Below are 25,213 nucleotides of genomic sequence, written 5' to 3'. Positions count from 1 at the left end.
GCTTTGGATCGGCGTAGCTCCAGCCATTGTGGCCAATTGGGGGGTGAGCCAGCAGATGGAAGACCTCTCTCTCTCTCTCTCTTTCTCTCTTTCTCTCTCTCTCTCAATCTACCTCTCTGTGTAATTCTGACTTTCAAATAAATGAATAAATCTTTTAAAAAAGAAAAGGAAGTAGCTGACACCTGGTCCTGCCACGTGGGGTCACCCTGACACAGGTTCCTGTTCAGTCAGGTCTGCTGACTCACCCAAAGCTTGTTCAGTTTCAAAGCCGTCACCTGGAGCTCCCAGGCAGGGGGCTGTGTAGCTGGCAGGAGGGCATCTTGCATTCCACGCCAGCGTTTCTACCCTTGGTCTCTGATGTCAGCCTCTGGAGACCTTGGCCTTGTGTCTGCATGAAGGAAGATGTAACCTGAGTTCTTCTTTTCTCATACAGAATGTCTTTCTCACCCAAAATGGAAAAGTAAAATTGGGAGATTTTGGATCTGCCCGTCTTCTCTCTGAGTACGTACTGCTTTTGTCATGCTGTGACAGTAATCAGAACATGCTGCATTTTCAGGAATGATCTGTGGTCACTCTTTGCCATTTTTGGTTTTAGTCCCATGGCGTTTGCTTGTACATATGTGGGAACACCTTATTATGTGCCTCCAGAAATTTGGGAGAACTTGCCTTACAACAATAAAAGGTAAGCAGTGGACTTATTTTGTGCAAGGGTGACCATTTGGTAACCTGTGCAGGACACTAGAGTTAGCGCCACTGTAAAGCAGATACACAGAGCATCTTGGTTTTTAAAAGATATATCTGAAAGCACTGTGGAATCCATATTCTCTGGCTTCTAGACGAATGTTATAGTTTTCTGTTTTAATCAGAGCTGAGAAGAGCTCATTATAAATGCCAGAAGAAAGGTTAGTTATTTCTAAAAACAGTATGAATTATATTATTGGTTCCCATACTTTGCTTCTCCAACTTTCTTTATTTAAAAAAAAAAGATTTATTTATTAATTTGAAAGCCAGAGTCACAGAGAGAGAGAGAGGGAGGGAGAGGAGAGAAGAGAAGAGAGAGAGAAAGAGAGAGATTTTCTATCTACTGGTTCACTCCCCAAATGGCTGCAATGGCCAGGGCTGGGCCAAGCTGAAGCCAGGAGCTTGGAGTTTCTTCTGGGTCTTCCTTGTGGGTGCAGGGCCCCAGGCACCTGGGTCATCTTCCACTGCTTTCCCAGATGCACCAGAAAGCTGGATTGGTAGTGGAGCAGCCAGGACTCAGACTGGTGCCCATATGGGATGCTGGCACTGCAGGCAGATGCTTAACTTTCTATGCCATAGTGCCAGCCTGCTGCTCCCACTTTAAAAAAATTTTTTTAATGTATTTATTTTTACTTGTTTGAGAAACAGAGAGATAGTGAGAGACAGATCTTCCCTCTGCTGGTTCACTCTCCGAATGGCTGAAACAGCCTGGTCTGAGCCAAGCCAAAATCAGGAGCCAGGGGACCAGCACATTGGCGTAGCCGGTAAAAGCCACTGCCTGCTGTGCCAGAATTCCATCTGGCTGCTGGTTCGAGTCCTGGCTGCTCCTCTTCCGATCCAGCTGTCTGCTATGATCTAGGAAAGCTGTTAGAAGACGGCCCAAGTACTTGGGCCCCTGCACCCAGGTGGGAGGCCCAGAGGAAGCTCCTGGCTCCTGGCTTTGGATTGGCCCAGCTCTGGCAGTTGTGGCTGTTGGGGGAGTGAACCAGTGATGAAAGCCCTCTCTCTCTCTGCCTCTGCCTCTCTGTAACTCAGCCTTTCAAATAAATAAATAAATAAATCTTAAAACCTACCAACCAACCAACCAGACACAAAAACAGGAGCCAGGAGCTCCATCCTGGTCTCTCATATGTATGGCAGGGGTGCAAATACTGGGGCTGTGTACCTGCATCATCTGGAAGTGGGATCAGAAGTGCAACAACCAGTATTCAAACTGGCCCTCCAGTGTGGGATGATGGTTTTGCAAGCAGCAGCTTAACGCTGCACCACAATGCCAGTCCTACTCCCACTTTAAAAAATCCCAAAGTCCTGGTTGCATCCATGTCAATTAAATTAGAATATCAGAGGATGAAAAGCTAGCATCAGGGGCTGGTGCCATGGCTCACTTGGTTAATCCTCCATCCTCCGCCTGCGGCGCCAGCATCCCATGTGGGCACCGTGTTCTAGTCCCAGTTGCTCCTCTTCCAGTCTGGCTCTCTGCTGTGGCCCGGGAGGGCAGTGGAGGATGGCCCAGGTGCTTGGGCCTCTGCACCCTCATGGGAGACCAGGAGGAAGTGCCTGGCTCCTGACTTCGGATCAGCGCAACACCGGCCGTGGCAGCCATTTGGGAAGTGAACCAATGGAAGGAAGACCTTTCTCCCTGTCTCTCTCTCTCTCACTGTCTGTAACTCTACCTGCCAAGTAAATTTAAAAAAAAAAAAAAAAAAGCAAGCATCAGCAATTTTTCAAGATGACCAATTTGTCAAGAGATTCCAATATGCAGCAACATTTGGGAACCCCTAGATCATGTCATTGAGTTAACATTTACAGGACTAGGTAATAATCACCTGGTTGGTAAGTTAGCTGATTGCTGAAAGTTCATCTGAGGGCCTTATGATTTAAAACTGTGGTGGGTGTTGTGGCACAGTGGGTGAGGCCACTGCTTGCATACAATATCAGAGTGCCTGGTTCAAGTCTTGGCTACTCTGCTTCCAATCCAGCTAATGCAACGTGGGAAAGCAGTAGATGATGGCCCCAGTACTTGAGTCCCTGCTGCCCATCTGTGAGACCCATGTGGAGTTCCTGGCTCCAGGCTCTGAGCTTCAGCCTAGCCCACAATTGTGGGCATTTGGGGCGTGAACCAGTGCATGGAAGATCTCTCTCTCTCTCTCATCTCTTTCTCTCTCTCCCTCTCTCTCTTTTTATTCTGCCTTTCAAATAAATAAATAAATATTTAAAAAGTAAAACCGTATTTTTTCTGATTACAAGTTCTATGTGCCTGTTGTGGGTATGAGTAGCCAGAAAGGATTGGACATAGAAGGAAATGGAAACCACCCACTTTCCACAACTACTACTAAGAATTTTTTGGTGGGGTTTTCCCCTTTCTCCCCATAGCACTAATTGGTATATTCTCTACACAACTTGATATCCTGATTTTTTTTCACTTTACCTTACATTAATTTCCCCACACATTCAGACTTCCTAAATATTTATCAAGGCTTCATGTATTTTACTTTATGGCTCTTCCTAAAGTTGACTTAACTTTTCATCTGTCCTTGTGCTTATGTTTCCAGTTTCTGGAATTGTAAACATGCTGCGATTAACTTATTGTTTGTGCATAAAAATGTCATTGTCTTATATTGTATTTTTGGCATGGACTCCTAGAGACAGAAGCACCTGAAAGCTCTTATTACTTTCTACCAAGTGGCTTTCTGAAAAGGGTACACAATCTATACTAAATAGGTTCGTTTCAAAGTAGAATTGACTACTTTGGGAACAAAACACCCCTCAAGGGATTTATTGGGAGACTGGAGTTTGGACTAAATACTAGACTATATAATTGAGTTCTCTGCTTGCGGGTGATAATGGTGCTGTGTTCATGAGGGAGAGTGTGTGTCCTTGCTCTTGGGAGGTACACGCTGGAGTGTCTGGGGTGAGTGTTTGATACCTGCAGCCTTTTCTCCAGGGGTTCAGAGATACATAGAGGGAGATAGCATGCAAGTGTGGCAGATGTTAACCATTGGGGAACCTGACTGAGAGCATGTGGGCATTTGTAACTCCTGTAGGCTTGAAATTTTAAAAAAAGTAAAATCGAGGGAAACAATTAGTTAAAATAAAACATAAAATAAAAGGAATGTCCCAGTGGCGTTGTGATGCAGTAGGTTGAGCTGCAGCTGATGACGTCAGCATCCCATTTCTGAATCCTGACTGCTTTACTTCCGATCCAGCTTCCTGTGCTGGGGAAGACAGCTGCTGACAGCCTAATTTCTTGAGCCCCTGCTATCCACATGGGAAACCAGGAGGAAGTTCCTGGCTCCTGGCTTCAGCCTGTCCCAGCCCTGGCTGCTACAGGCATTTGGGGAGTGAACCAGCGGGTGGAAGATCTCTGTCTCTGTCTCTCTGTCTCTCTCTCTCTGTAACTCTGCCTTTCAAATGAATAAATACATCTTAAAAAATAATAATAACAAGAGTGTCATTGAGAAAAAGCCTGGAGGATGACAACTGGGCAGTGAGGCTGCTGGAGGAGAACTGAGATGCTTGGCATGAGGCAGTCGGGCACAGGATGACCCATAGGCCTCTGGTGAGTTTGAAGAGCTGTTTTGTGGAAGAACGAGTGGTCTTGTTCTCTTTCTCTTGGAGCATGAGCTGACTCTAGGCCTGGAGAATGTTGCCAGAGGACACATTTGGCTTCTGTGAGGCAGGAGGTGCTACCTTAGGCCCTCCAGCAGGGCAACGGACTGTGCCACATATGGCAGAGAGCCGTCCAGCAGGAACTGCCCTCTTGGGCCGGCTGCCATGCACGTGGCGGTCTGGTGGAAGCTGTACTGGACATCCTCTAAGTCCTTCCTCCAGCTCTGACAGTCTCAGGTCACAAATATTCCTTCCTTTTGCCCCTGAATTCCCTAATGCTGTTGAAATGGTATCTGAACCACCCTGATTGGGAGTGGTGCAAGTTGGGGAGCAGAGAGTTTTATTGTGACCATTATTCTTAGTACCTAAGTATTAAACCAAAATTACTATATGTCTTCTTTAAATACCTAGGAATTACTTATGCCTATTCTTACTAAAAGTAGGATAATTTTTCTTTTTTTATTCAAAAATGCATCTTTTTTTTTTTTGACAGGCATATTTAGACAGTGTGAGGGAGAGAGAGAGAGACAGAAAGAAAGGTCTTCCTTTTCGTTGGTTCACCCCCCAAATGGCCACTACGGCTGGCATGCTGCAGCCGGCGCGGTGCGCCAATCCAAAGCCAGGAGCCAGGTGCTTCCTCCTGGTCTCCCATGCGGGTGCAGGGCCCAAGCACTTGGGCCATCCTCCACTGCCTTCCCTGGCCACAGCAGCGAGCTGGACTGGAAGAGGAGCAACCAGGACAGAATCCGGCTGGGACTGGAACCCAGGGTGCCGGTTCCGCAGGCAGAGGATTAGCCAAGTGAGCCACGGTGCCGGCCATAATGCATCTGTTTTTGTGTAATAACTCACAACCTACTTACTGATATGTTGCTTCCTCTACGTTTCCAGTGACATCTGGTCCTTAGGATGCATTCTGTATGAACTCTGTACCCTTAAGCATCCGGTAAGTATGGTGCACAAAACATAACTGGAAGCTTGTGGTTATCTCTGGCTAGGTCCTAAGCAATGTAGAAAATTCCAGCTGGCAGTTCACTTACCTAGGATGAATTCATTATGAAAAAGTTTTCCTATGTTGTCATTATTGTCTTCTTTGCCTAGAGCCACTTTTGTGATGTATACCAATAGGAAATGTCTGTTATTTCATTTCTGTTGCTCTATATGTAGCTTGTCTTTCCTTCTTCTTTCCATAGTGTTCTTAAATTTTTAAGATTTTTGGTAAAAAAAATATATATAATATACAATTTGCCATTTTAACCATTTTTATGTGTATAATTCAGTGGCATTAACTATATTGTCAATATTGCACAATCATCAATAATACTTCCCTGTTAAACTTCTTCACCATCCCAAACAGAAACTTTACACCCATTAAATAATTACTCCTTGTTCCTCTCTCCCCCAGCTCCTGGTCTCTAGTCTACTCTCTGTCTCTATGAATCGCATATTCTAGATATTTCGTGTAAGTGAGGTAATAAAATAGTTGTCTTTTATGTCTTGTTTATTCCACTTAGCATAATGTTTTCAAAGCTCATCATCCTTGTTGAACATGTATCAGAATTCCATTCCGTTTTGTGGCTGAATAATATTCCATTGTGTGTATACAGTATACAGTGTCTGTGGACACTGGAGTTGGGGTGTTTCTACTTTTTGACTCTTGAGGATAATGCTGCTATGAACACGAGAGCAAGTGTCTGTCAGACTCTCTGATTCCAGTTTTTGAGGTGTATATCCAAGAGTGGAATTGCTGTATAATATGATAATATATGTTTAGCTTTCTGAGGAATGGCCAAATATTTCCAGAATGGCTGTACCATTTTTATACCAATGTTTTTGAAATTAGATTTTACTTACCATGTGTGTTTCCTCTGTAACTGAAATACGAGAAAATAGACTCTGCCACATTGTATTGTGTTTTTCTACATATTTTAAAAAATAATTCAGCCAGCGCCGCAGCTCAATAGGCTAATTCTCTGCCTGCGACGCCAGCACACCGGGTTCTAGTCCCGGTTGCTCCTCTTCCAGGCCAGCTCTCTGCTGTGCCCCAGGAGTGCAGTGAAGGATGGCCCAAGTGCTTGGGCCCTGCACCCGCATGGGAGACCAGGAGAAGCACCTGGCTCCTGGCTTCGAATCAGCGTGGTGCGCCGGCCACAGCACACCAGCCGTAGTGGCCATTGGAGGGTGAACCAACGGTAAAGGAAGACCTTTCTCTCTGTCTCTCTCTCTCACTGTCCACTCTGCCTGTCAAAAAATAAAAATAAAAAAAATAATATTTCAACAAAATAGATGGTAAATACCTTGTCCTTTTTGTTTAGCAGTAGTTTATTGCAAAGAACAGCAATTGTAGAATGGATTTCCATTAAGTCGTTGCTTTGTATGGAAATAAATTCTGTTCTTTGGGCATGAATTGAAAATGAGCTCTACCAAGCTTTTACACAGATGTACTTGACCACACACAGAACTCAGGAGAGGGAATGGCTGAGAAAAAGCCCCAGCACCACCAGAGGAAGGTAACGCAAACTGAAGGTCTGTGCTGTTCAGGAGAGGGCGTCTGTTTGAACAAGCGGCTTGTCATGCTGCCCGTCCAATTAGAACGCGGTGGGGAACCTGTGAGAATGCTGCTGCCTGGGCCCACACTAACTCTGAAGGTGTCCTGGACATTAATATTTTTAAGAGGTTATTCTGGGTCTGGTGCTGAGGTGTAGTGAGTAAAACCGCAGCCTATGATGCCAGCCAGCAGCACACGTGGGCACCTCTTTGAGTCTCAGTGGCTCCAATTCCAATCCAGCTCCCTGCTAATATGCCTGGGAAAGCCTGGAAGTTGGCCCAAGTCCTTGGGGCCCTGCACCCACATGGGAGACCCAGATAAAGCTCTTGTCTCCTGTTTTCAGCCTGGTCCTGCCCTGGCTGTTGCGCCATTTGGGGAGTGAACAAACAAATGGAAGATCAGTCATCTCTCGCTCTCTCTCTCTCTCCCCCCTCTCTCTCTCTCCCCCCTCTCTCCCTCCCTCCCTCCCTCTCTCTTTCTCCCCCCCCCTTCTTGCTTTGTAAGTCTGCCTTTCAAATAAAATAAATACATCATAAAAAAAAAAACCACAGGTGATTCTGATGTACAGCTTACGTTGAGAAACACTGTTATATACAAATAAAATTATTTAATTTTAACATCATGAATATTTTAGAAATGTTTTTCATAAGCTTAAATATACTTGTTCTTCTTCCTAGCAAGAATACACAGGGAGGACTAGAGTGCCCAGATTCTTTGGCACACAGTCTTTCATCTCTTCTCTGCTTTAAGACAAAGTTTTTGTATTTTTGGGGTCAGATGAGTGGCTAAGATGCTGCTTGAGATACCCACATCCCATACTGGAATGCCTGGGTTTGTGGCTAATGCCCACCCTGGGAGGCAGTGGGTGATAACTCAAGTGGTTGGGGCCCTACCACCCATGTGGGAGACTCAGATTTGAGTTCCAGGCTGCTAGATTCAGCCTGGCGCAGCCCCAGCTTTTATGGGCATTTGGAGAATGAACCAGGAATGGAAGATCTCTCTCTCTCTCTCTCTCTACCTCTGCCTTTCAGATAGATAAAAAAAACTATATATATATATATATATATATACACTTTTAAGAGATATATTTATTTATTTGAGAGGCAGAGTTATTTACAGACAGAGAGAGGGAGAGACAGAAGTCTTCCATCTACTGGTTCACTCTTCTTCCCGGCTTCCCATGTGGGTGCAGGGGCCCAAGGACCTGGGCCCTCCTCCACCACTCTCCCAGGCCATAATTAGGGAGCTGGATTGGAAGCCCATATGGGATGCCAGCACTGCAGGCAGGGGCTTAACCTACTAAGCCACAGCACCAGCCCCCATAAATAAATATATTTTTAAAAACAGTTGTTCCCAAACCTTTAGGAAATGTAGAAATGCAGTATAATTGTTTAAAAGCCTGAGGCCAAGCACATTCAATTTTATTTTTCATTATCTGAAGTTTCCTTTGTTATAGGTTGGGTTTTTTTCATGTCTTCACTTTTTTTTATTAATAGGGCAATACACTTTCAAGATAGAGTGCCAACATGTTCTTATATGAGCATTAGCAAGGCTGACGGATAATGTTGGTTCCAATAAATATATTACACATGGAAAACTTTTAAGATGTTATTCCACTGTGTCATTTTATGTCCCCACTCTTTTACTTGTCAAACTTTAATAGCTTCTTTAATGGCATGAAAGTTAAGAAGGATAAAGTTTAAATCTGGAAAGTACATGTTGTTACAGTATAAGTCTTGGGGTTTCTGGGGAAGAATGGAGCAAAAGAATATTATGCATATTGTGAGTCTTCTGTATCATTTGATTTTTTTTAAAAAAGTTATATGTATTATTGTGATTTTTAAAATATATTTAAAAATGTATATCTGTAACATTGATGTTGACTTTAAAAGTATGCAAGGCAGGCAAGTTTCTTATTGTTCATGCTGACCTTTCTCCTGAACCACCATATTATCTTTTAAGTTTTATGTATTTATATGAGAGATAGAAAGAGCTTGCATCCACTGGCTCACTCCCCAAATGCCTGCAGTAGCCAGGACTGGGAACTGGGAACTCAATCCAGGTCTCCCAAGTGGGTGGCAGGAGCCCGATTTCTTGAGCCATCACCTCTGACTCCCAGGGTCTGCTTTAGCAGGAAACTGGAGTCAGGAACCAGAGTAGGTGTCCAGCTGAGGCACTCTGGCTTGGGATGCAGGTGCCTTAACCACTAGGCTAAACAGCTGCTCCCTATAGAATAGTACCTTTATTTTAAGAAAATATTTATTTTATTTATTTGAAATAAGAGTTACAGAGAGAGAAAGAGAGAGAGAGAGAGGTATTCTATCCACTGGTTCACTCCCCAAATGGCTGCAATTGTCTGGGCTGGGCCAGGCCAAAGCCAGGAGCCAGGAGCTTCTTCTGGGTCTCCCACATGGGTGCAGGGACCCAAGTACTTGGGCCATCTTCCACTGCTCTCTCAGGCCATAAGCAGAGAGCTGGATTGGAAGTGAAGCAGCTGAGACTTGGACCGGCACTCATATGGGATGCCAACATCGCAAGCAGCAGCTTGACATGTTTTGCCACAACAAATATCTTAAGGAAACTTCTAGAAAGAAAAATGACCCAGCCTGAGGTACATTTATAAAATTAAAATAGTTTATATGAATTCATTTCAGTTGGTATTTTCTAATTTCCTTTTTCTTTCCCTGTTTCTGCTTTTCAAGTTCTGTTTTTACTTTCCAGTTTCAGGCAAATAGTTGGAAAAGTCTCATCCTCAAAATATGTGGAGGGTCCATCAGGCCACTGCCTTCCCATTACTCCTACGAGCTACAGTTTCTAATCAAGCAGATGTTTAAGAGGAATCCCCTGCACCGCCCTTCAGCCTCGGCACTCCTGTGCAGAGGCAGCCTAGCTCCTCTCCTGGGGAAGTGCTTCCCCCCTGAGGTAGGACGCCTGTTGGATCAGCTGTGAACAGGTTTCTGGGGTTGGCTAAATGGCTTGTTATCTTGTCAACACACTTGCAAGAGTACTTTTAAACTTTTAACATACAATTACTTTTAAACACAGTTACAGTTCTACTTTAAAAAGTTTGGGGAGAATGGAATTAAAAGTTTCATATAAAAATACCAAAAAGGTACATAGAAATTGTGAAATCCACGAATATGAGGGTCCTCAAAAAACTCAGAAAAAATGCATGCTGTGAAAAAGCTGTGCATGATCTTAAAATTGTTTTCTACTAAAAATTTAATTTTAATTCTGTTTTTCCATGAACTTTTTAAAAAGATTTATTTAGTTATTTGAAAGGCAGAGTTATAGAGAGAGGGAGAGACAGAGAGAGAGAAAGAGAGATCTTCCATGCACTGGTTCGCTTCCGAAATGACCACACATGGCTGAACCAGATCGAAGCCAGGAGCCAGGAGCTTCTTCCAGGTCTCTCACATGGGTTCTGGGTCCAAGCATTTGGGCCATCTTCTGCTGCTTTCCTAGGCCATTAGCAGAGAGCTGGATCAGAAGTTGAGCAGCCAGTACTTGAACTGGTGCTCACATGGGATGCCGGCACTGCAAGCAATTGCTCAACCCACTATACCACAATGCTGCCCCTTCCCGTGAATCTTCTGAAGTGCCCTTGTGGGGCTGGCACTGTGGTGTAGCAGGTAAAGCTGCCACCTGCAATGCTAGCATTCCATATGGGCACTGGTTTGTGTCCCAGCTGCTCCACTTGCAATCCAGCTCCTTGCTAATGCACCTGGGAAAGCAGTGGAAGCTGGCCCAGGTGTGAGAGACATGGGTAGAGTTCCTGGCTCCTGGCTTTGGTCAGGCTCATTCCTGGCCGTTGTGGCCATTTGGGAGGGTGTACCAGCGGACAGAAGATCTCTCCCTTTCTGTCTATCTATCTCCATCTCTCCCTCTGTCTGTAACCCTGCTTTTAAAATAAATAAGTTTTTTTAAAAATTCAAATGATGCAGAACTGTATTAAAATACAAAAAGTTAATGTTTCCTTCCCTTTCTTCTTCGTCCCACAATGTTTCCCGAGTATAAGCTCAGCTGTGGTTTATGTAATCATACAGATCTTTATTTATATATATAAATTATATATTTTATGTGTTTAAAATATATAAATTATATATAAATGTCTATATCTCTTTGCCTAAACTACTTGTATTTTTAAATGTCATTTTTTATTTTTCAACTTAAATCTTATTATGCTGAAGAGTGTTGATAATTAAATAACATTATGGCAGTGTCTAAAGAGGTGTATATAAATTCCCAACTTTAATTTTCAGATCATCTCAGAATATGGTGAACAGATACTAGAAGAAACCAAAAAGTCTAAGTATAATGCACCAAGAAAAAAGGGTAAGAATTCTGGAAATGTTTTTTCAATTTAGTTTCATTTATTTGAAAGGCAGAAAGAGAGGTAGAGACCGACAGATCTTTCATCCGCTGGTTCACTCCCCAAATGCCCGCAAGAGCCAGGTCTGGGCCAGGCCACAGCTGGGAGCCAGGAACACAGTCCAGGTGTCCTGTTTAGGTGGCAGGAACCCAGGTGCACCTTCACAGGAAGTGGAATCAGGAGCCCAAGACAGGAATTGAACTCAAGCATTCTGATGCGGGATGCAGGCATCCTAGCTGATGTCCTAACTGCTGGGCCAAATGCCTGCCGCACAATAGCAATTTTGAATTTTTATGTTTTTTTAAAGATTTGTTTATTTGAAAGGCAAGGTGACAGAGAGAGGAGGGGGGAGGGAGAGAAAGAGAGAGAGAGAGAGACTGACTTAAGTGAATGGAAATTTAAGTGAATGGAAATGTTTCTAAACTTTCAGAGTTTAACATCAGGAATTAACAACAGAAATATCTTCTTTGAACACGTGGAGTGTGTTATCGTGTGATTAAAGCCTGGAATCCCTCTTCAGGTTTTTTTTTTTTTAAAGAATTATTTTATTTATTTGAAAGAGTTACACAGAGAAGGAGAGGCAGAGAGAGAGAGATCTTCCGTTCCATTGGTTCATTCCCCCAAATGACTGCAACAGCCAGAGCTGAGCTGAAGCCAGGAGCTTCTTCCAGGTCTCCCATGTGGGTGCAGGAGCCCAAGGACTTGGGCAATCTTCTACTGTTTTCCCAGGCCATAGCAGAGAGTTGGATCAGAAGTGGAGCAGCTGGGACTCGAACCAGTGCCCATATGGGATGCTGGTGCTATATGTTAGGGCTTTAACCCGCTACACCACAGCGTCGGCTCCAGGTTCTTTGCCTTGAAGACCTTCACTTGTCTCTCAAGCTTTGTGCTGATCCCATTAGGGAACTCATCAGGTGATTCTTCCTGTGTTTCTCTGCCCACCTTTTTCTTTTTAAGCAGACACCAGCAGAATCAGGATTGCCTTGGGAAATGAAGCAAGCTCGACGGTAAGTGCTTTAAAATGACATTTTTGAGACATCCATCTATGGGGCACTGGCTGCCCTTGGGTGCTCTGAGATATTGAAAGGCTGTGGGGCCCCAGCGGGGAAGCAGTTCTGCATCTTTGACGTGTGACGACATCATCAGTCTTGGAGCCCTGCACTGCTGGGTGAGCCTCTGTAAGTCACCAGTTATTTGATCTGTTTCTTCATTTTTCTTTTAAAATATATTTTTTATTGTTAAAAAAAAGAACTAGATTTCATGTATTTCAAAGATACAATCCGAGAACTTAAGGAAACCTCCATCCCTCCTCCTTTTTTTTTTTCTTTTAATTTTTGCCATAGCATACTTTTGATTTACTTTATAATCACAGGCTTAATACTCCACTGAATATAGTGTTCAGCAGTAAAAAGCAGAAAGACCGCTGTTCTACAGGAATATAGACAAGGGTTGTAAATGATCATCAGATGATAAACTGTCAATTTTATTCTTATACATTTAGGGTTTTTTTTTGTATTCTATATATAAGCTACCATACATCAGAGAAAACATATGATGTTTGTGAGTCTGGCTCATCTCACTAAGCATAATGATCTCCAGTTGCATTCATTTTTTATTTGCAAAAGACAGGATTTCTTGATCAGTGACAATGGCCTGAAAACACATGTAAGAGAATTAGTCGTGTTTTCAGTCATGAAAATGTTGTTTTAGGCTGGCTTTTTGTTTTTTATTGCAATAAAATATATATAGCCAAACAATTACTGTTTTAGGCAATTTTAAGTGAACAATTCAACATCATTAATTATACTTATAACATTGTGCAGCCATCACCACTGTTCCCAAAACTTTTCATTGCTTGGGGTTGGTGCTGTGGCATAGTAGGCTCAGCCAGTTCGAGTCCCACCTGCCCCACTTTGTATCCAGCTCCCTGCTAATGGTATGGGGAAGCAGTGGAAGATGGCCCAAGTCCTTGGGCCCCTGCAGCCACATGGAAAAGCCAGAAGAAGCTCCTAGCTTCAGATTAGCTCAGCTCTGACCTTTTTTATTATTATTTTCTTTTTTTTTTGACAGGCAGAGTGGACAGTGAGAGAGAGAGACAGAGAGAAAGGTCTTCCTTTGCCGTTGGTGGTCACCCTCCAATGGCCACCGCGGCTGGCGCGCTGCGGCTGGCACACCGCGCTGATCCGATGGCAGGAGCCAGGTACTTCTCCTGGTCTCCCATGGGGTGCGGGGCCCAAGCACTTGGGCCATCCTCCACTGCACTCCCTGGCCACAGCAGAGAGCTGGCCTGGAAGAGGGGCAACCGGGACAGAATCCGGCGCCCCGACCGGGACTAGAACCCGGTGTGCCAGCGCCACAGGCGGAGGACTAGCCTATTGAGCCGCGGCGCCAGCCAACATTCCTTGTTAAACTCAACCTCCTGCCCTCCCAGCTTCCACATGGGATGTCGGCACTGCAGGCGGCCTTTTACCCGCTACACCACAGCACTGGCCCCAGGGTTCTAGTTTCTATAGTCCACATTGGGGAAGAGGAATTCTGGTTTCTGTGACTCACTTTGGGGGAAAATGAAAGTTGGGGACAGGAGGGCAGGAGAAGTTCAGAGAGATCTTGATTCTGAGGCTGCTTCTGAGGGCTTGTAATGTCCTTTAGTTCAAAGCACTCAGCATATCAAAGTGCCATACTTGGGAGTACTGTGTTATGAGCCACAATAATAGCAGCTTTATAAAATGTCTTGATTTGAGATTACAGCATGGGGGCCTGCATTGTACAGCAGGTTAAGCTGCCACCTGCAGTGCTGGCATCCCAAATGAGTCCCTGCTGCTCCACCTTTGACCCAGCTCCCTGCTAATGCACCTGGGAAAGCAGCAGAAGTGCTTGGGCTCCTGTACCCTCATGGGAAACCTGGATGGAGCTGCAGGCTTCTGGCTTCTGCCTGGCCCAGCCCTGGGTGTTGTGGCCGTTTAGGGAATGGCTGGATAGAACAGCTCCCTCCTTGATTCTGTCTCTCCTTCTCTCTGTCTCTATGCTTTTCAAATAAATAAATTTTAAAAATCATAAAAAAGAAAAAGATTACAGCATGAAAAGCCCATTACAACAAACCACATTGAAAATTCTTATTACTGGGGCCAGCACTGTGGCATAGCAGGTAAAGCTGCCACCTCCAGTGCTGGCATCCTATATGGGTACCAGTCCAAGTTCTAGCAGCTCTACTTTTGATCCCACTCTCTGCTATGTCCTGAGAAAGCAGTAGAAGATGGCCCGAATGCTTGGGCCCCTGCATCCATGTTGGAGACCTGGAAGAAGCTCCTGGCTACTGGCTTCAAATTGGCCCAGCTCAGCTATTGCGGCCATTTGGGGAGTGAACCAGTGGATGGAAGACCTCTTTCTCTCTCTCTGCCTCTCTGCAATTCTGCCTTTCAAATAAATAAATCTATTTTTTAAAAAAAGAAAATTCTTATTATTTTACTCAATAAGTACCTGTCAAATAACTGTCAGTTTTGTTTATCCTTGTCGTATTTATAATAATTTATTTTAGTGGCTGTATGTGCTTATTTCATATACATGTATGAATGCATATGGTTGTTAATATGTGTACACATATATGGTTGCTAATATACATGCATATTATATTAGTATAAATATATTGTGGAGGTGGCCAGCTAGCTCAGTTGGTAGAGCGTGGTGTTAATAAATATATTGTGGAAATTATATATATATATTGTGGGTTCAATGACTATTCATGTTTTTAATTCACTAATTTTATTTAAAATTAAAATAGTTGACTTTGCATATTACTTGTAGCAATTCAAACATTCTCTAATCTGTATTTTTAATCTCTTCTAAAGCAAGAGGGAGAACATGGTAGAAAATATAGCCATAGTGACTTAGAGAACATTAATAAAAATTTGGTTGAGCATTCATTGAAGAGAGTCAACAGAGAAGAAAAAGGTAAGTTACTCAAATTCTAATCATTGAGTGGGGAGCTGGGAAGTGTGGAAGGAATGCCAGTTTTCATGTTACTAGGTCTTAGGCATCATAAGCAAGAGACAGGTAAATATTTGCTTGTCTACTAATTTACTTAATATTACGGGAATGTTTTATTTACCAACAAATAAAGGACAGAGGAAGGCATTGAGGTGCCGCAGGTTAAGATGACACCTGGGGAGCCGGCGCCGTGGCTCACTAGATTAATCCTCTGCCTGTGGCGCCGGCATCCCAAATGGACTCCGGGTTCTAGGTTCTAGTCCCGGTTGCTCCTCTTCCAGTCCAGCTCTCTGCTGTGGCCTGGGAAGGCACAGAGGATGGCCAAGTGCTTGGGCCCTGCACCAGCATGGGGGGCCAGGAAGAGGCACCTGGCTCCTGGCTTTGGATCGGCGTAGTTTCAGCTGTTGTGGCCATTTGGGGAGTGAACCAATGGAAGGAAGATCTTTCTCTCTGTCTCTCTCACTGTCTGTAGCTCTACCTGTCAAATAAAAAAAAAAAAAAAAAAAAAGACACTTGGGATGCCTGCATCCCATGTTGAGTACTTGGTTTGAGTCCTCCCTCCTCCACTTCCAGGGCAGCTTCCTGCTAATGCACACTGTGGGAGGCAGCAGACGTGGCTCAAGTCCGTGAGTCCCTGCCACCTATGTGGGAGACCCAGATGGAGTTTCCTGGCTCCTGGCTTTGGCTTGGCTCAACCCAGCTGCTGTGGGCATTTGGAGGGTGAACCGGCAGATGGGAGATAGCTCTTCCTCCCTTCCCCCAACCCTGCTCGCTCGCACACTCTGTCATTCTGCAGTCAACAAAAACTTTTTAAAAAGGTATCTACATGTTAAAAAAGAGAATATGATTTCTTGTTAAGAGACATTAGGAAATGTAGCATTTGTTATCTACCATAGAAAGCATAGGCTACTATGGATATGGAAGTCCTCCTGGAGCTTCTTCCTTGTACATTGTATACTTTATAACTACATATATACTATTTTTTAAAAATTCGGTTGCTTTTTTTTTTTTTTTTTGACAGGCAGAGTGGACAGTGAGAGAGAGAGACAGAGAAAGGTCTTCCTTTGCCATTGGTTCACCCTCCAATGGCCGCCACAGCCGGCGCGCTGCGGCCGACGCACCACGCTGATCCGATGGCAGGAGCCAGGTGCTTCTCCTGGTCTCCCATGGGGTGCAGGGCCCAAGCACTTGGGCCATCCTCCACTGCACTCCCCGGTCACAGCAGAGAGCTGGCCTGGAAGAGGGGCAACTGGAACAGAATCCGGCACCCTGACCGGGACTAGAACCCGGTGTGCCGGCACCTCAAGGCAGAGGATTGGCCTAGTGAGCCACGGCGCTGGCCCGGTTGCTTTTTAAAAAAAAAAAAACAATATATTTCACTTTGTGTTTCTATGGGGGTGCAAACTGTTGAAATCTTTACTTAACGTATACTAAACTGATCCTCTGTAAAAAAAAAAAAAAAAAAAAAAAAGAAAGAAAGAAATTATCAACTCCCAACTTGACTCTCACTGGGGTTAAACATGACAATAGGTCTGATCTGATTTCATCATCATTTAAAAAAAATCATCTATTATTTTTCACTTTATGTTTCTGTGTGGGAGCAAACTGTTGAAATCCTTACTTAATGTATACTAAGCTGATCTTCTGTATATTAAGATAATCGAAAATGAATCTTGATGTGAATGGAAGGGGAGAGGGAGTGGGAAAGGGGAGGGTAGTGGGTGGGAGGGACGGTATGTGGGGGAAGCCATTGTAATCCATAAATCGTACTTTGGAAATTTATATTCAATAAAAGTTAAAAAAAAAAAGATTTATTTATTTAGGACGGGCATTGTGGCATAGCTTGTAAAAGCCAACACCTGTAGCTTTACATACGGGCACTGGTTTGAGTCATGGCTGCTCCACTTCCCATCCAGTTCCCTGCTAATGTGCCTGGGAAAGCAGCGGAAAATGGCTCAAGTACCTGGGCTCCTGCACCCATGTTGGAGGACCAGAAACTCCTGGTTCCTGGCTTCGGCCTGGCCCAGCCCTGGCCTTTAAGGCCATTTGGGGAGTGAACCAGTGGATGGAAGATCTTTTTCTTCCTCTCTGGCTTGGTCCTGCAAAGCCACACCATCGGGGAAGAGCAGGGCAGAGGTGTCCTTTCCCATAAAGAAACACTGGGGACAGGCTTCCATGAACATGTCCCTTTATTAACAGCCACGTAGGCTTTTTAAAGAGCAGGGAGAAGGGGTGTAACTAACTCAAGGGAACACTGACTACAGGACAGAACTGATCTGGTGTAAATATGCCTCTCCAGTCAGCTTGAAGGTCACGCAGCTTTCCAGGTGGGCCTAATGGGCCTTGGCCACACCTGGGAGCAGTTCACCTTATTGGCAGAAGGTGGGAGTGGGGAGAAATGTGCTTGGGCTCAGGCTAACTGCTGGGATTGCCCACATCCCTCTCTGTCTCTTATTCTCTCTGTATAACTCTGACTTTCAAATAAATAAATATTTTTTAAAAAATGTATTTATTTTGAAAGAGTTACAGAGAAAGAGGGAGAGAAGCAGAGAGAGACTGAGAGATAGAGAGCTTCCATTTGCTGGTTCACTCCCCAAATGGCTGTAACAGCCAGGACTGGGCCAGGCTGAAGCCAAGAGCCAGGAGTTTCATCCGGATCTCCCACATGGGTGCAGAGGCCCAGCTACTTGGACCATTCTCCAGTACTACCCCAGGCACGTTATGAGGCAGGTGAACGGAAAGTAGCGCAGCCATGACTTGAACCTGTGCCCATAGGGGATTGCATAGGGGATGCTGGCATAGCAGGCAGTGGCTTTACCTGCTATACCAGAACACCAGCCCTCAAAATTCAGTCACTTTAATGATTTATTTTACCTTTTTTGTTTGTTTCCTTTGCTAATTGGATTTGAAGGAACATTGTTGCTAAATCTGAGTTTGAAAGAGAAAATAAATACCTCTGAATCCTTAGGGTACTTTTGTAGCTATAGAGGAATAAATAAGATGACATGCTTGGCATTCCTCTTTACATTTCAGAATCAGACAGTAAGTCAGTGCATCTGAGGCAAGCCGGCTCACCAGGCCCTCACAGGCGGCAGTGGGAGAAAAATGTACCTGGTACAGCTTTGACAGCTTTGGAAAACGCGTCCATCCTCACTTCCAGTGTAACAGCAGAGGATGACAAAGGTTAGTACAGTCAGCCCATAGTGTCCCAGGGGGGTTGGTTCCAGGACCCTCTGAAGATAACAAAATCTGAAGATGGCTCAAGTCCCTTATATCAAATTTAAAGTATCCTCCTATGTACTTTAAAAAAATCCCTAGATTACTTAGTAATACAGTGCAAGTGACATAAATAGTTCTTATACTGGGTTATTTAGGGAATAAATGACAAGGGAAAAAGTGTATACGTTCAGTACAGACACAGTTTTTTAAAAACAGTATTTCTGATAGGTGGTGGAGCACACGGTGCGGAGGGCTGACTGTGTCAGATCAAATGCAGTTATTATAGGACATTTGCTCATGGATATGATGTGCTGGGATTTCTTTCTCTCTTTAATGTCACTCTGTGCAAGATACCAGGTGTCACACATCAGAGCACTACTCATACAAAAAGTGAAAAACATTGTAGTTGAGAATCAAATATAACTAACTTTGCCTGAAATGTGATCTGGGAGACAGATGCCAAACATCTTTTTTTTGTTTGGTGCTAATTTTTATCTTTCATTCTAGGTGGTTCTGTAATCAAATACAGTGAAAATAACACCCGCAAGCAGTGGCTCAAAGAGACCCCTGACACCTTGTTGAACATCCTTCAGAATGCTGATCTCAGCCTGGCATTTCAGACCTACACAATTTATAGACCAGGTAATTTATGCCTGTAACTGTGGAAACTCTTCAATTTTTAAAAAAGTATGAGATATATGTATAACATAGAATACACCACCTTGACCATTTTAATGCCATTCAGCCAGGTACAGAGTGTTCCCTTTGTACTGGCATTGCCACTATCCCACCACCGAGCTTTTCTCACCTTCCAACACTGAGACTCTAGACCCATTGGATAGTAATTCCCCATTCTCCCCTCCTAGAAACCCTGCAGCTGTAAAATTGTGAAGTACGTCTTAGCATTGTATTTTTAGAGGTTCCTGAAATCTGTTCTAGCCCATCTTAAGCTGCAATTAAAATTTCCCATGTGGCTACTTTACTCACATTGTTTAAAAAAAAAGATTGACTTATTTATTTGAAAGGCAGTGAGAGAGAGAGAGAGAGACAGATCTTCCACCGCTGGATCACTCCCCAGATGGCTACAACAGACTGGGCTGAGCCAGGCCAAAGCTGGGAGCTAAGAACTCTGTCCTGCTCTCTGACATGGGTGGCAGTGGGCCAAGCACTTGGGCCATCATCCACTGCTTTCCCAAGCTTGTTGACGGGAGCTAGATTGGAAGCTGAGCAGCCCGTTCTTGAGCCAGCACTTCAATATGGGATGCTGGCATCTCAAGTAGTAGCTTAGCCAACCCACTGTGCCACAGTGCATTCCCTAGAGCTTCATTGAGCTACTTGCCCATTTGTTTGCTTATTTTAATAATCATGCTATTACTTTTTTTAATAGTAGCCCATTTTTTTATTTTTTTATTTTTATTTTTTTTTTTATTTTTTTGACAGGCAGAGTGGACAGTGAGAGAGAGAGACAGAGAGAAAGGTCTTCCTTTGCCGTTGGTTCACCCTCCAATGGCCACCGCGGCCGGCGCGCTGCGGCCGGCGCGCTGCGGCCGGCGCACCGCGCTGATCCGATGGCAGGAGCCAGGAGCCAGGTGCTTTTCCTGGTCTCCCATGGGGTGCAGGGCCCAAGCACCTGGGCCATCCTCCACTGCACTCCCTGGCCACAGCAGAGGGCTGGCCTGGAAGAGGGGCAACCGGGACAGAATCCGGCGCCCCGACCGGGACTAGAACCCGGTGTGCCGGCGCCGCTAGGCGGAGGATTAGCCTAGTGAGCCGCGGCGCCGGCCTATAGTAGCCCATTTTTACCATGCAAGTGTTGGACATTACTTTTGTGACAGCCCCAAGATTTCTTTTGCTGTGTCCTTGAATTCAGTTATATTGAATAGAACTTAAAAGGGATGATCAAGCAGGATTTGATTTTTAAAAACTTTTTTTTTTTTGACAGGCAGAGTTAGACAGTGACAGAGAGAGAGACAGAGAGTTATAGACAGTGAGAGAGAGACAGAGAGAAAGCTCTTCTTTCCGTTGGTTCTCCCCTAATGGCTGCTACAGCTGGCGCTGCGCCGATCCAGAGCCAGGAGCCGGGTGCTTCCTCCTGGTCTTCCATGCTGGTGCAGGGACCCAAGCACTTGGGCCATCCTCCACTGCCCTCCCGGGCCACAGCAGAGAGCTGGCCTGGAAGAGGAGCAACTGGGACTAGAACCAGCACCCCAACTGGGACTAGAATCTGGGGTGCTGGTGCCACAGGCAGAGGATTAGCTAAGTAAGCCACGGTGCAGGCCTAAAATTTTTCTATAGACAGTTTGAGTAAACGTGTACAAAAAAACCTTTTATACTTCTAACCTTAGGGATCCAGGCCAAAAGCTTCCATGAAGGGTGTGTGCATGTGTATAATTCAATTCCTGAGCTACCTTGCTAGGTTAAAATCTGAGACAAATTATACCAAGAGCCTATACGGTATAAAGTCTGAACTTTATTGTAGCAGATTGAGGTCTGTTTGGGCAATATTTATTTATTTACTAACAGGTTAAGATTTAAAATAAACCAGTAAAACACTGTTTCTGCTTTGAAGACTGAAGGAATTTATTGCCTGGGAAACCAGCACTGTACCGTGTGCACATTCCAATAGGGCTAAACATGGACTATGGGAGCCTGAGGAGGGCCAATACCTGGGAGAAAGGTCTCAGGAAGATTAATGGCTGCAATTTTGATTTAGAAATTACAGTCCTGGATTTTGTATCTGCTCAAATGATGAAGTCTTTGTCATTATAAGAAAGTCATCATTTAGAAAATGTGTTGTAGCTCTATTTTGAAATGGTTTTTATAAAGATTTAATTCACATTTTTATGTTAGTTTTTTTTTTTAAGCAAAAACTCAAAAGTAATCACTCTCTGGAAATTTTTTTAAAAAATTATGTATTTTTGTTTGATTTGAAAAAGAGAGAGAGACAGATAAACAGGAAAGATCTTCCATCTGTGGGTTCACTCTTCAAATGCCCACCATAGTTGGAGCAAGGCCAGTCTGAAGCCAGGAACCAAGAACTCAGTCTGGGTTTCCCGCATGGGAGGCAGGGACCCTCAGACTTGGGTCATCACCTTCTGCCTCCAGGGTGTACACTAGCAGAAGGCTGAATCAGAAGCAGAGGAGCCAAGACTCAAACCAACACTCTGATATGGAATGTGGGCATCCCAAGCGGGATCTTAACCACTGCACCAAACACCCACCCCTTAGAAACTTAAAAATATGTGTGGGACCAGCATTGTGGCACAGCAGGTGAAGCAACTGCCTACAATGCCAGCGTCTCATATGAGCACAGGTTTGAGTCCCAGCTGCTCCACTTCTGATCTGGCTCCCTGCCTGGCAAAGCAACAGCAAGTGGCTCAAGTACTTGGCCCCCTGCCAGCCACATGGGAGACAAGTATGGAGTTCCTGGTTCCTGGCTTTGGTCTGGCACAGCCCCTACCATTGAGGCCATTTGTGGAGTAAAACAGTGGATGGAAGATCTCTTTCCTCTGTCTTTCTCTTTCAGTAATTCTGCCTTTCCAATAAATAAATAAATCTTACAAAACGAACAAGCATGCGTGAGGACCGAGTGTGTGGTGTGGTGGTTGTGATGCTGTCATCCCATATCAGAGTACTGGTTTGAGTCCTGGCTCCTCTGCTTCCAGTCCAGCTTCCTGCTGATGCACCTGGGAAGGCAGCAGAGGATGACTCAAGTACCTGGGCCCCTGTCACCCACATCGGAGACCCAGATGGAGTTTCAGACTCCTGGCTTTGGCCTGACCCTGCCTCCCTGTTGTGGCCATTTAGGGAGCATACCAGCAGATGAAAAATCTTTCTCTTTCCTTCTCCCTCTCTCCCTTTCTCTATCTTGCTCTGCTTTTCAGATAAACAATAAATAAGCTTTTTTTTTTAAAGCATGGGAGTGTCCTTCAGTTCACTACATTTTCCCCTGTTCAATGAGAAGACTTAGGAAGAAAAGGCTCAAAGGAAAAAGAATTCACTGTTATCCAACTTCCAAAGAAAGTTTAATGCTTTAATATAGATTTAATGCTTTAATATAGATTAATTTTAATGATTTAATATGGACTATTCTATTTCCAAGTTTTTATTTTGAGTTATTTTCCTCTTAAAGTATTGGTTTTTAAAAAATATTTCTTTTTAATTTTTTTTAATTTTATTTAAGGAATACAAACTTCATGCATTTAATATGTACAAATTTGGGAACATGATGATTTTCCCCCCATCTCCTCCTGCCCATTCTCCCACTCTTCTTCCTCCTCACTCTCCCTTTCCCATTCTTTTCTTTTTTTTTTCTTTTTACAAAGGTCAGTTTTCAGTTACTTTTTTATTCGTAAGATTAACCCTACATTAAGTAGAGAGTTCCCTGAATAGTATGAACAAAAAAGAACAGAAACAAACAAGAATAACATTGTTCCTTGACAGTCAAGAGCTGTTAAAAATCATCGCATCTCAAGGTGTCAGTTTCACTCCTATAGATTACCTTTTAAGTACTCCATTAGTTACCACAGATCAGAGAGACCATATGGTATTTGTCTTTTTGTGACTGGCTTATTTCACTATGTATAATGCTTTCCAGTTGCATCCATTTTGTTGCAAATGTATTTTTAAAAAAAAATTATTTATTTAAGAGGTAGAGTTATAGACAGAGAGAGGGAAAGACAGAGAGAGATCTTCCATCCGCTGGTTCACTCCCCAGATGGTTGCAATGGACAGAACTAGGCTGATCCAAAGCCAGGAACTAGGAGCTTCTTCCAAGTTTCCCACACAGGTGCAGGGGCCCAAGCACTTGGGCCATCTTCCACTGCCTTCCCAGGCCATCAGCAGAGAGCTAGATTGGAAAAGGAGCAGGACATGGAGCCATTGCCCATATAGGATGCCAGTGCAGAAGGTGGAGGCTTAACCTACTACGTCACAGCACCAGAAATATTTATTTTGATCTGCTTGAAAAGCAGAAAGAGAGAGAGAGAGTGAGATCAATCTTCCATCTGCTTGTTCATCCCCCAAACACCCACAACAGCCAGGTCTGGCCCAGGCCAAAACCAGGAGCCTGGAGTTTCATTCAGGTCTCCCATGTGGGAGACAAGGTGCCAGTACGGAACCATCATCTGTTGCCTCTCAGGTTGTGTATTAGTAGGAAGGTGGATCAGAAATGGAACCACTGAGAATTGAACAGGCCCTCCAGTGTGGGGAAGGGGGTCCCAAGTGGCAGTTTAACCTGCTGCACCACAATGCTTGCCACAATAGTTCTTTTATGTAGTCCATGCACTGATGCTTCGAACCTGTTATATGCCAAAAAGCATGCTGGGTAAATGCTATTTAAATTGCTGTTTAAATTGGTATTTTTTTCTGTGATTTCCCTGAAGATTCAGAAGGGTTCTTGAAAGGCCCCCTGTCTAAAGAAACAGAAGCAGCAGACAGTGTGGACGGAGGTCATGATTGTGTCATTTTGGATCCTGAGAGACTGGAACCTGGGCTGGACGAGGAGGACACGTACGTTGTGATATTCCTAGAAAGCTTTAGAAGGGTGTGGGTGTGCAACTTAATGAGACCCTAATTTCAGGCTTCATGGGGCCTGTTATTTTACTGTTCTTCATGAGTGAATATTTCTATCTTGCCTTTTGTCTGGGAAGGGTAGTGAATTTCGATATAATTGTAGAAATCCTGGCTGAGCCTTTCCCATATACTATTTCAGCTCGGACTTACTATTTTTAAATATGCTATAAAAAATGTCCTTTAGGAAGGACGGATTTTCTCTGTGTTCAGTTGTCTTATGGAACCAATTTTTCAAACACGTAAATATTGTCATGGCAGCATTCTGCTTGAACTCCATCCACAAATGGGCTTATCATACAAACTGTTTTCCTGCAGGGACTTTGAGGAAGATGGTGACAATGCCGACTGGGTGTCAGAACTGAAGAAGTGGCTGGATGGCCGGGGGTGTCTGATGGACCAGGCCGGAGGGGATGCTCCCAAGTCACACGGAGGAGACGCTGCAAATGAGGAATTCTTACTAGAGTAATAATTAGTTTGTAGCGTGTAATAATAATTGGTACTTAGGACATATATTTGAAGGCAGAATGAAGGGAGAAACTGTTAATATTTAAAATAATTCCTAATATCACAGAATTAAAAATAATCTAGAACTTCTATTAATCTTTGAACTCGGAGGAGAAGGTACAGCAGAATGGGTAGGAGCCTGGTGCTTTGATGTCTAGTAGAACAGAAATCGGATGCCAGCTGCACCATTCACTAGTTGTGCAATTTGGGAAATTACTTAACCTCTTTGTACCCCGATTTCATCAACTATAAAATGAGGATAATAAAGCCTACCTCATATGGGTGCCGACCTATAGATCATACAGCAGCATTTGTATTATTATTCATGGTGTTATGGTCTGTCTGTGTTGTTGACTATGTAACTCTTCCTGTATTTCCTAAAGGTTTGAGGATCTAAATACATTTAATTATAATAATGTGTGCATTTTTTAAAAAAGATTTATTTATGTATTTGAAAGGCAGAGTTGCAGAGAGAGAGGGATATGTCGACAGTGAGCTCTTCCATCTGGTGGTTCACTCCCCGGGGCTGGGCCAGGCCAAAGCCAGGAGCCCCAAGCTTCTTCCAGGTCTCCTATGTGGGAACAGGGGCCAAGCACTTGGGCCAAATTCTACTGCTTTTCCAGGCACATTAGCAGGGAGCTGGAGCAGAAGTGGAGCAGCCAGGA

The 25,213-nt window shown here is 44.1% G+C and overlaps 1 protein-coding gene across 16 annotated transcripts in view; it reads left to right on the top strand.

Annotated features, from left to right (window-relative positions):
* The window catches only part of NEK3 (NIMA related kinase 3), a 32,882-nt gene extending 7,918 nt beyond the window's left edge, over positions 1-24,964 (top strand). For 12 of the 16 annotated variants that reach the window (XM_070048908.1, XM_070048907.1, XM_008273882.4 and 9 more), the window contains 11 exons: positions 434-501; positions 596-682; positions 5,239-5,293; positions 9,617-9,817; positions 11,158-11,230; positions 12,225-12,274; positions 15,113-15,215; positions 18,285-18,434; positions 18,978-19,112; positions 23,855-23,981; positions 24,360-24,964. In XM_070048908.1, coding sequence (XP_069905009.1) covers positions 434-501; positions 596-682; positions 5,239-5,293; positions 9,617-9,817; positions 11,158-11,230; positions 12,225-12,274; positions 15,113-15,215; positions 18,285-18,434; positions 18,978-19,112; positions 23,855-23,981; positions 24,360-24,510 — 1,200 coding nt within the window. In that variant the 3' untranslated portion in view covers positions 24,511-24,964. The remainder of the gene's footprint in view (positions 1-433; positions 502-595; positions 683-5,238; positions 5,294-9,616; positions 9,818-11,157; positions 11,231-12,224; positions 12,275-15,112; positions 15,216-18,284; positions 18,435-18,977; positions 19,113-23,854; positions 23,982-24,359) is intronic. The other 4 variants (XM_070048904.1, XM_017350292.3, XM_070048905.1 and 1 more) reach the window with 1 other exon arrangement.
* Positions 24,965-25,213: the final 249 nt, after the last annotated feature.

The sequence above is a fragment of the Oryctolagus cuniculus genome, chromosome 9 (assembly GCF_964237555.1).
Source record: "Oryctolagus cuniculus chromosome 9, mOryCun1.1, whole genome shotgun sequence".
Classification (NCBI taxonomy): Eukaryota; Metazoa; Chordata; class Mammalia; order Lagomorpha; family Leporidae; genus Oryctolagus; species Oryctolagus cuniculus.
The sequence above is the reverse complement of the archived record's forward strand: the minus strand, read 5'-3'. Positions and strand labels throughout refer to the sequence as shown.